The sequence below is a fragment of the Lissotriton vulgaris genome, chromosome 5, assembly GCF_964263255.1.
Source record: "Lissotriton vulgaris chromosome 5, aLisVul1.2, whole genome shotgun sequence".
Classification (NCBI taxonomy): Eukaryota; Metazoa; Chordata; class Amphibia; order Caudata; family Salamandridae; genus Lissotriton; species Lissotriton vulgaris.
Window position 1 is genome coordinate 254,010,596 of NC_141693.1, and position 11,721 is coordinate 254,022,316.

Here is an 11,721-nt window from a genome sequence, read left to right on the forward strand (position 1 = left end):
TATTGCAATAAAATTACGGTATGATTTAACTTCAAACATTAATGTTAATGATGGTTTAACTAATGGTGCAACAGGCATAGTTGAGTATGTAGATTGTATAGATGATATCCCAATTATTATTTGGATATTTTTTGACAATCAGAAAATAGGTACACAAACAAGACAACAAAACAAGCATCTATTTCATACAAGTATTTCTAATGCTTGGACACCAATATTTAAAATTTCTCGTCAATTTCAATACAGCAAAAAATGTATCACTATTATACGAAAACAATTCCCAATACGACAATCATCAGCACGTACTATACATAGAACACAAGGACAGACAATAGAACCATTATATATACATTTTAATAACATCAAAACACATCACTTACATTATGTAGCAATTAGTCGAGCAAAATCATTGGAAAATATATATTTGAAAAATTTCAATGAAAATAAGATAGCAACACATTATAAAGTACATGAAGAAATGCTACGCTTAAAAACAGACATGATATTAGAGATATCTATAACACAAATAGCACAATATAGCAAACACTTTACAATAATAACACATAACATAAGATCATTACAAAAACATTTCAAATCAATGAAAGCTGATAATAACATATTAAGCACAGACATATTATGCTTAACTGAAATTAATATAACACACAAAACACCTAGCAATGCATATAATATAGATAATTATAATTGTGTAATATTTGACAATTTTTCCAATAAACAAACAAAACATGGAATTGCAATCTATTCCAAAACACAAATAATTATAAATCCAATATTTACTACAACACAACAAGTTGACATGCTGACAATAACACAAAAAATAAACAACACAAATTACTTAATAGTATTTGTTTACAAACAACCCAAAGTACCAGCAGAAACCTTTTTAGCAATATTGACAACTACAATGAATGCATACCCACACCATAAATATATAATAATGGGTGACTTCAATATTGATTTACTTCAAACAACACACAATGCTAAATTACTTTTAAGTCACATGCTAAAACATTTCAATTGCGAACAAAGAATAACAACAGCTACGACAGACTACAATTCTTTATTAGACCACATTTTTACAAATACATGCTTTATAAATTGTGGCACTTTAGAATCATATTACAGTGATCACAAACCAATATGGATAGCTATATAAATAAATGCATTACATTACTGTCTGTATATATTCATCTAACAACATTATCTACCATTGTAACTTAATGCATTATATTTTACAGATGATTTCTATTGAAGAACTCAAGAACGACAGACAAGTAGATGCCAAACCATATCAAAAAGGAGTTCGTGTCAACGTTATACAATGTTCATCCAAAACTTACTACAGAAATGCCAAAAATGAGAATAAAGTATTGTACCACATGCCATTAGCAGATGAAACTGGATGTATTAAATCAACTTGTTATAACGAAGAATACTATCATCAAACAAAAGAACAAAATGGACTCATGATTAGAAATTACATTTTGAAAGATGGTGTAATATTGATAACAAAAAAAACAAAAATTGCAAGAATGCCTCCACTTTCTATTTCCCAATCTCTTATCCAGGAAGCACAGTATATTTTAAATCCAGTGGCACCGCCAGTATCTCCTATTAAGGCTGTACGCGAAGCTGCCATAAAAACACTACTAAGTGTATCTGGAACAGTAACAGAGGTAAGATGCAGTGAATTATTTTGCTACTACTATAACATTTGCAATTTATCTCCTTTGTAATGCCAAAAAAACCTTTGACAAATGCCTATATATAACTGTTTGCTATGCAAATGTACTTATAATTTTCGTATGATACATATGTATGAATAATTTGCAGTGTACATGCTATCCTATATGAACATAATAAATATTCAATGTTATTTTCAACTGTTATTACCAAATATCCAAGAAAGATTTAGAAATACAGCAAATCAATAGTAATTATAAGGTAAGTAAAGCGCTTTACATATGTTTGCATTTCCTAAAAAATTACATTCTAAGGAAAAATTGAATTAGTACTCTGCCCCAAAAAAATTCTTTAAAAGAAATACAGCCAATCCATAGTAATTATAAGGTAAGTAAAGCGCTTTACATATGTTTGCATTTCCTAAAAAGTTACATTCTAGGGAAAAATTGAATTAGTACTCTGCCCCAAAAAAATTCTTTAACGTTAAGTTAGCTATCACATTGCTTACTTGCAAACAATTTCCAGAACAAAATAAACGTTTTAAGAATAACAGTTAACTACCAAGTATAAGGTAAGTAAAGCCCTTTATATATGCTTGCATCTTTAATAAAGATTCATTCCTAAAAACAAATGGCATTTGCATTATTCTACACCACAAATTCTTCCAATGCTTAGTATAGCTATAACAATGCTAACTAGCAAACAAATATAGACAAATGATACTATTTTAAAGTAACAATTACCTACCAAGTATAAGGTAAGTAAAGCATTTTACATTTGGTAGTAATTGCTGTTAGTATAAAATACATAAAACAACCAATGTGCAAATGCTTTCTGCATACAATTATTTTATCAAGTACAAAATACATTTTAATACTATTTTGTACTAAAAATTTTAATACAATGTTTACAAATATACAGCAACAATCAATTTAAATTATGAGGTAAGTAAAGCACTTCAAATATGAAAGTAGCACATTTATTTCAATACTAAAGTAAGTAAGATACTCTAATACAATGTTTACAAATATACAGCAACAAACAATTTAAATTATAAGGTAAGTAAAGCACTTTAACTATGATAGTGACACATTTATTTCAATACTAAGGTAAGTAAAGTACTCTAAATATGATAGTTTTAATACACTTACAATAAGGGCAAAACAACAAATCGCAACTAAGTATAAGGTGAGTAAATAATTTACAAATAAATATTGATTGCTTAAACACAAATGCTATTCTTTTACAAAAGTATAATGTCCTAATAAAGATGTATAAACAGATTTATTATATCAAAACAATACATAAATGTGACTGCATTAACTCAATAATAAATTTTTTTTTTAAATTACAGATTGAAGATACAAGAATTATAATCGTTAAAGGACAAGAAACAAAAATAAGGAGCATCACTATAAAAGATGCTACCGACTCCGTTAAGATAAGTCTGTGGAGAGAAGCAACAGACTTTATTTTTCATCTTGGAACATATGTACAGCTGACTCATATGACTGTACACGAATTTAACGGAGAAAAAATATTAAATACGACAAGACATACGATAATACAAGTAAGTGAAATTTGTAAACTATACAACACCAATGTTATTTTTTTAACCCTTTTTTCCACACAATAATGTTTTTCAGGCAAGGTAACAATATGTACAAATGTATTTTTAGGGTAAACTAAATAAAGATTGTATTTACTATAAAAAACGAAATATAAAAAACAAAAACTTACTTTGGAGCAATAAATATTTACAAATTCACAAATACAAATTACTAATGGCCATTCATTCCTATCAGCATAAAAGCTCATAAAATGAAACGCCATTACCAATTCAGTATTATGAATTGCAAATAGATCACCAGGTCGATCAGTCCCTACAAGAATCTTTTGCTGATGCCCATAGGATAAATGGTAAACAAATACCCGTCCTCTTATACACGGACGACGCGGTCCTGATTTCCAGGACCGCGAACGGGCTCCAAAAGCTAATTGACAAATTTTATGTTTTTATTAAAGGCAGAATGCTTAAAATTAATAAAGGCAAGACTATGACTATGACCTGTGGGAAGAAATTAAAGAAAAGTAAGTCATTCTTCCTTGATGGGGATAAACTTGAGTCTGTGCAACATTTTTGTTACTTAGGCATTACTTTCTCAGGGGATGGGAGATGGGCAAACGAGCAATCCTGTATAGGCATGAAGATGATTAAAAATACAAACTGCATCTTCACATTCGCTTCCAAACTAGGGGGGCGTAAAATAAGGGAAATGATTTCTATTTATAATTCCAGGTGCATGTCCTCTGCCCTTTACAGAGCAGGGATTTAGGGATATAACTCGCAGATCGCCCTCTCCATTCAGCAGGAAGAAAACAAGTACCTTAAACGCTTATTATGTCTTCCTGCTTCAGCCTCCACCGAAATCATTCATAGAGAGCTGGGCATACACCATGCCACAGACTTGATTGCACTACGCCCCCTCTCCCTCTGGCGATCCATCTGGGCCAAAAATGAAACCAAGTTTACCCAGGAATTAATTTTGGACTGTATTAAACTGGATCAGCACTTAAAAATCCCCTGGCTAAAACACATTTTTCACTGGTATAATTCCCTTTTCTTTTAAGATATTTTTAAAGACACCCCAACAGAATCAGTTTTAACGAGGCGTGACCTTAAATCCACCTACATGGATCATGCAGAAGAGATTAGAATGAAGGGGTATGCTACACAAAGTACTTTTAAATTGTACCTGGAATACAACCTAAACACAGGATCCCCATCATACCTTACTTTCGTCAGTATTAACTCCCATCGTTTTGTTCTTGCACGCCTGAGGCTGGGCATAGTACACCACTTGGTGGCCTTCCCTACTGTAAAGAAACTGGGGTCTTGCCCATGCCCATGCAATGGGAAATCGAAACAAATTATCTGCACCTTTCTACTACTTTGCAACTTTTATACTGGTTTTAGAAAGTTTTATCTAAAGCAACTATTTGTAGAACACAGTACGTGTGATATAAGAGCTGCAATGCAACTAATGTTTGACCTGTTGTCCCCTAATATATGTTACCGTGTAGCCACCTATGTTCTTAAATGTATCGGGCACAGGAAATCAATTATCATATGATCTACATTGGAAAAGACACCTATTGACCAACTGTGAGCTATTGCCAAACCTTTTGCATTTCTCTTATACATGAACTTTGGTTATTATTATGTTTTTAGATCCCGTATCGATTGTTCCCTTGGCTTTGTACCCCTCTGGACCTATACCTTTTAAAACTTTCTGTATATAATTGTTGCTAAATACATAAGAGACTTTATAGACATTGCACCTTAGTTATCCTTGCATATTTTTGCACATATTATTTCACTTTATGCCCAGTTTAGGCCTTTCTTTTGTTGCTGCTAAAATACGTAAGAGACGTTATAGACATTGCACTTTAGTTATCCTTGCATATTTTGCACACACTATTGCACTTTATGCTCAGTTTAGGCCTCTCTCCGACTGATACTACCTCACTTGGCATTTTGCACTAGATTCTAAAAATTGCTGCTAATACAACGTTCAATTTTTGTATATTTTGCACATACTATGCCACATTAGGCCTAGCATAGGTATCATATTCTGTACCATCTATTTGCATGCTGTATCAAACATTTAAAACGACTGCTATATATAAGTGATTATTTTTAATATAATATGTCTTTGCATTAATTTGCTAAATTGCTGCTAAATGCTATGTCCATATTTGCTTATTTTGCACACATTACTGCACTTTACGTCCTGTATAGGCCTCTTGTTTAGTACTATCCCACTTCCCATGCCCTGCACCAAATGTTTAAATTGACGCTATATTTAGTAATTACTTTCTTCTTCAGGTTTTTATCTTGATTAGCTGTATTAATATATTAATGTAATTGTTTTAGCATGTTTCATCATTCTTTAATCCTTTATAAAAGTGACATCAATTGTATCCATGAATGTTGCTATATGGTTGTACCTGTACAAACCGAATAAAGCATTTTGAAACTGAAACTGAATTGCAAATAGAAATTTCCAACGTGCAAGCATGTCACTTAAACATCCTGTAGCACCCCCATAAAAAACTAAAATGCAATAGCTTAAACAAATATGCAATCACAATTTTGCATATCTTACCATAAGTCTACATGCATGCACATAATGCATGCAAACTATTTTGGTATTTTACAATTAAAGAAATTTAATTGTAAAATACCAATACAATTAGACATCTAAAAACTAGAGGCATATACATCTAAATGCCTAAACATATAAAAAAAACTTAATTGTTATTTTACTAAATCAATAAAAATGTAAATACATTATTGATGATTCAGTAAAATAATGCCCGCAACATACCTATGACATGTATACCAATATATAAAGACTAAAAGATTGCCACTATGTCAATAAAATAAAAGGCAACTTACAAGTACCTCTATTTATAATATTAACTTTTCATTTAATGTATGCTGCAAAAGTATGTAAATGTTTTTCTACAACTTAATGTACTGCATTTATAACACATGCATATATTTTAGAAATAATGCAAATATAACAATAATTGTTTTTTACAACAATTTTTCAATAGGTTGTGCAACCTCCAAAGGAAACAATTTTCGTCACCTTATATGGAGTTGAAAAAACATTACAGGAAAATACTACGATGACAGCTCAAGTAGAAACAAACGAAACTTTACAGTCAATAGACATTGTGAATATTGCTTTAATGGACTACTTAGGAATAGAACCAGATACTGAAAACTTTGAGGATGCTCTGATGGCATATTTACCCATTAAACTAAAAGTTTTGTTTTGCAATGGATGCATCACAGATGTCCTTGAAGAAATATAAAGAAAAACCAACAACAAAAAAATTTCCTTGAACTGCTACAAAATTATTTTTTTGCCTACAACACTTAACACATGTGTATTTCCATATTTAAAGTCATTCTTTAAAAGTATAGAAATGATACTAATACAAAGATATCTATTTTTGTGCAAAACTGTACTTTTATATAGTGCACTTTATTTAGAATGTTATAATTTTACAATCTTTTCTTAAAAAACTATGTTCTGAAAAAAAAGAACAGTAATAGAGTACAACACCATTGCAATGTTTGCACAATATATTTGTGATGTTTACCATTATACTATACTACTAATGTATGTTTACTAGCCATAACTGTACCATTATATGTTACATTTTAATTAGAGTGTTTGCCTTTTACAATCATTTTCTTACAAACTACCTCAGAAAACGAAAATATTTATGGCTAAAATATTTTGCCCTGTTTGCACAATATATTTGTGATGTTTACAATTATACTATACTACTAATGTATCTTTAATAGTTATAACTGTACTTTTATATGTTACATTTTAATTAGAATGTTTGCATTTTACAATCATTTTCTTACAAACTACCTCAGAAAACGAAAATATTTATGGCTAAAATATTTTGCACTGTTTGCACAATATATTTGTGTTGTTTACACTTACCTATTTGAAATTAAATGTACAAATAAACATTTGGTCAATTACCATTAAAAGTTTGACTTTTTTACTAAGATATTCTTGTAGTTTTTTATGCAAATAAATTTAAATACTGAATAGATAATATTAACAACAAATACTTATATGTAGCTTTTTATTTAAATAAGAAAACTATAGCATAAAGCAAAAAACATTGCCATTTACAATAATAATAGCTCAAACTTAAATAATGCGAGACCTATTGCATTGCAAATGCTTGTTATACTGATACTGATTGGATAAGTGAGGGCACCTGGAGAAGGAAGGAATGGTGGAAAGACTCGAAATCTCGAGTCATCATCGCGCTCAGGTGTGTGCCGGTTGCTTCGCGCTGGTTGCTTCGCGCTGGTGCGCGATGTAGTGGGCACTCTTTGCGCATGCGCGGTTCGTATGGAGAGTAGAGCGCATGTGCGGCCGGTCAGTGTAACCGTGCATGCGTCTAGCGGGAGCGTAGGTACTAACGCATAGCGCCGGTGACTGGCGCGTGCGTACTGACGCGTAGTGCCGGTGATGGGCGCGTGCGTTTAGTCATTATTCCTTCGTTCTGGGCATGTGTGGCATAATAAAATGTTGAAAGTGCCAAGGGGGTTCGAGATAGAGGGGCGCAAAAATAACCACTATTCTGTGCTCATAGGTGGTAAGGCAGAGGGGCGCAAATCTACCCACTATTCAGGGTTTATGGAGATGCCTGGCTGATCTGAAAGGCTGATTGTCTCAAGGGGTAGCATTATAGATGGCAAGAATGGGGGGCGCAAAACTACCCAATATTCAGGAGTGTAAGGCTCAGGCAGTGCTCATAAGAGCAGGCAACCTTAAGTTCATAAGTAGGTCAAGGAATTCCAGGGGATGGCATCGTTCAGACCATCTGTAGCTGTGGACAGACGGTATATCCATCTTTGCTCTTTGTTTAGCAGTTTTTTGTCATTATTGATGGGGCTTTCAGGGATTTGCTCAATGACTGTCCAGGTAAAGTCATTGGGTGTGTGACAGTGGGTGATGAAATGGTTAGTCAATTTGCTGATGTTTTTCTTGCATCGCATCGTACTGCGATGTTCCGTTATCCTGGTTCTGACTTTGCGTGTGGTCATGCCCACATATCTGAGGCCACATGTGCATGTGAGTAAGTAAATCACGTTCCGTGAATTACAATTGGTGTGGCTCCTTTGGGACCAGATTTTATTGGGTTCCAGGGTCAGAGTTTTAGTGTGGGATGTAAGGTGGCAAACACTGCAGTCGTTGCAGGGGTAGTGTCCTGTTACTTTGGGCATTCCCCATGCGTTGAGTATAGTGTTCTCAGTTGGTTTTGGTGGTGGTTTTGGTCGGGTGCTGACTAGTTGGTCTCGCAGGTTGTGGCACCTCTTGTAAGCAAACCTTGGTAGTTCCCATTTCCTTTGTCCTGAATTAATGATTCTCCAATGTTTTTTGATGATTTTAGCAACCTCATTGGAGGCAGTATTGTAAGTGGTGACACAAGTTGTGGGTTGTTCCTCATCTTCTTTGGTGATGTCTTCAAGTAGAGCTTCACGGTTTTGGTTTCTGGCCCTCTTCTGGGTTTTCTTGATGATAGCCTTTGGGTAACCGCGGTTTTCTAGTCTGGTGGCTAGGTCCGCTGATTGTGATTTATAATCGTTCACATTCGAACAATTTCTTCTGATCCGAAGGAACTGGCCAAAGGGTAAGTTTTCTTTAAGAGGGCAGGGGTGGAAGCTGGTGTAGTGAAGCAATGAGTTTCTCGCTGTAGGTTTGTAGTAAGTGGTGGTTGCTAGGGTTCCACCTTTGGCTGTTATTTCCAGGTCTAGGAAAGGGAGTTGATGGTTTCTGGCTGTGCTGGTGAAATTGAGATATGGATCTCTGCTGTTGAGCCAGTTTAGGAAGTTATCCAGTTCAAGCCGTGAGCCTTGCCAGATGACCAGTATATCCTCGATATACCTATGCCATTTCAGTATGTGGTGTCTGAACGGGTTGGCTTCCACAACGATGTTGGTGCTTTCGAAGTGGTGTACATATAGTCCAGCCACACTTGGCGCGAAAACACTGCCCATGGAAGTTCCATTTGTTTGCAGGTAGAAGGTGCCGTCGTACTCGAAATAGTTTTCTTTGAGGGCGAGGGCTGCACATGCCAGTACGAAGCTCCTCGGTGTATGGTAAGGCCAGGGGGATTCTTCCAGGATGTCATGCAGTACCTGCAGGGTGGCATCTTGTGGGAGGCTGGTGTACAGGCTTTCCACATCCAGTCCTACCAATAATTGGGTATCGGGGTCAAAGGTGATGTTGTTGATTACTTGTAACAGATGTTTGGTGTCCTTAATGTAGGTGGGGTTTTTTTGTACCAGAGGGTTCAGAAAGAAGTCACAGTATCTGGAGAGTGGCTCTAGTACGGAGTTGATACCTGATACAATCGGTCTGCCAGGGGGTGGGGTCACCCCTTTGTGTACCTTGGGTACTGTGTAGAAGTATGGCGTTCTGGTGTGCTCAGGGCAAAGATATTCAGCCTCCTGCTTAGAGATGTATTCCTCTTCTGCTGCCCTTTTGACAAGGGTGTGTACAGTCGTGCGCAGCCGTTCTGTTGGGTCTTGCTCAAGTCTGCGGTAATTACGGTTGTCGCTGGGTAGTCTTCGACATTCTGTATCGTAGTCTGTTTTGTCCAGTAGTACGATGCCACCCCCTTTGTCTGCTGGTTTGATTACTAGTGTGGGGTTGTTTTGGAGGCGTTGTATGGTTTGTCTGTCCTCCCATGACAGGTTGTTGTAGTGGTTGGTTGGATTGAGGTTCTCAATGTCATGGTATACTGCCTGTTCAAAAGTGGTAATCTCTGCAGGGATGGTGGAGGGTGGAGGGACGAAGGTGGATTTGACTCTGAGACCTGTGATATTAGGGTTCTCGTCAGTTTGGGTAGAGTCGTGGGTTGACTTTTCAAAGAAAGACTTCAATTTCAGTTTTCTAAAGAATTGTGCTAATTCCGCATGTAATTTAAATTTGTCAAGTCTGGTAGTTGGCACGAATGACAAACCCCTTTCCAAGACTGACTGTTCCTTTGTGGATAATGGGGTACTGGATAGGTTGAATACCAGTGACGGTTGGGTGGTAGGGTTAGCTACTTGCTCGTTCCTGGTGTTGCCTCTTTTGTCTTCTGACGTGTGTTGGAACTCACAGGGTTTTCGTCTTCTGCCCAGTGTACCTGTGCGTTGTTGTGCTGGGTTGATCTTCTGCGGCCCCGTGTCCTGTGGCCCCGTCCTAAAAAAGGAAAGTTGGTGCCCTGGTTGCCTGCAAAAAGCGGCATAGGTCCTTGGGGGTACATGTTGGGGAAACCAAAGTAGGGATTCTGCATGTGGCCTAGGTTTGGTGGGAAACCATAAAATTGGTTTGGTTGTCCTCCTTGCCAGTGGTTAGGCCAACGTTGTCCTCTTCGTCCTCTTCCTCCCCGTTTTTGTGATCCACTGCTGGAATCACTGGAGACGGAACTGTCATCACCTGAGGAGTTGGGTATATTAGTCTCCTTGACAGGCGGGGTGTAGTTCTCCTCTGAGTATGGGTATACTTTAGCATAGGAGAACTTTTTGAGATCTTTTTCAAATTTTTTGAATTTAGCCTGGGTCAAGTAGTCCTTGTACTCATTTATCTCTCTGTTCTGGTCATCAAGTTTTTTCTTGAATGATGTAATAGTGGCTTTGAAGTGTCTTTCTGTTTCTTCAATTTCAATGGATTGTGTGTCTGACAGGCGTTTGGCTGTTTTTAGGATAAGTATCATCCAGTCCCTGGTGCAGTGCCAAGCGATCTGGGCCCAGTCCTTCCTGAACGTGGGGTCATCAAGGAAGATCCTGGGTGCGTTGGATACTAGAAGCCCCCTTGGAGCCGAGTTAGTCCTGAGGTATTGGGCCAGGATTGTCCCATGGAGGATGGTGCGTATCCTGTTACGCTTTTTCTCTGTTAAGGTCTCCCAATCAGTGGTCTGTGCGATAGTGCTAGAGATATTAAAATCAGTTTGGAATGACGGGTCAGATAGTATATCTGCCAAGTCACTCTCAGAGAAGGTCAAGCCATGGTTTTCGGCCATGGTCGTATATTCTCTCACAGCTGCGCGCTGCCAATAAGTGCGAGTATCAAGAGGGAGAGAGAGGCCCAGATAGCTAGTCCAGATCCCCGGTTTATATGTCAATAAATCAAAAAGAGACTAGCTAGGAATGGGGTTAGCATGACATTGATATTATTACCATCATGGTGACTCAGTATTGTTTTGTCAATTGGTTGTGGCACCTGCTGGGTGTCTTTAGAAAGCCCTCACCCACCAACCTAGTTGGTGGCATGCTTCATCATCGGGCCCACCCAGTGACACCTAATGTGTCCCGGGTGTGCTACGACGCCTGATTACAGCGGAGCAGGTATGTCACTGTGTGTGCGGTGAAGGGGGATAAGTTCGTGAGTTTAAAACGGCTTGGCGGGGGTCCCGGAGGGT

General features: G+C 36.7%; 1 protein-coding gene across 1 annotated transcript; it reads left to right on the plus strand.

Moving 5' to 3' along the window:
• The first annotated feature begins 797 nt into the window (after positions 1-797).
• Positions 798-6,588, plus strand: LOC147710634 (uncharacterized). Its single transcript, XM_086920040.1, has 3 exons — positions 798-1,694; positions 3,056-3,271; positions 6,325-6,588. The coding sequence occupies exons 1-3, from the start codon at positions 1,179-1,181 to the stop codon at positions 6,586-6,588; spliced, it is 996 nt and encodes a 331-aa protein (XP_086776166.1). The 5' UTR covers positions 798-1,178.
• The last annotated feature ends 5,133 nt before the right edge of the window (positions 6,589-11,721 follow it).

Coding starts and splice junctions, on each gene's coding strand:
- LOC147710634 (XM_086920040.1), top strand. CDS start 1,179: ATGCATTACATTACTGTCTGTATATATTCATCTAACAACATTATCTAC. Junction 1,695..3,055: donor TATCTGGAACAGTAACAGAG/GTAAGATGCAGT, acceptor TTTAAATTACAG/ATTGAAGATACAAGAATTAT. Junction 3,272..6,324: donor CAAGACATACGATAATACAA/GTAAGTGAAATT, acceptor ATTTTTCAATAG/GTTGTGCAACCTCCAAAGGA.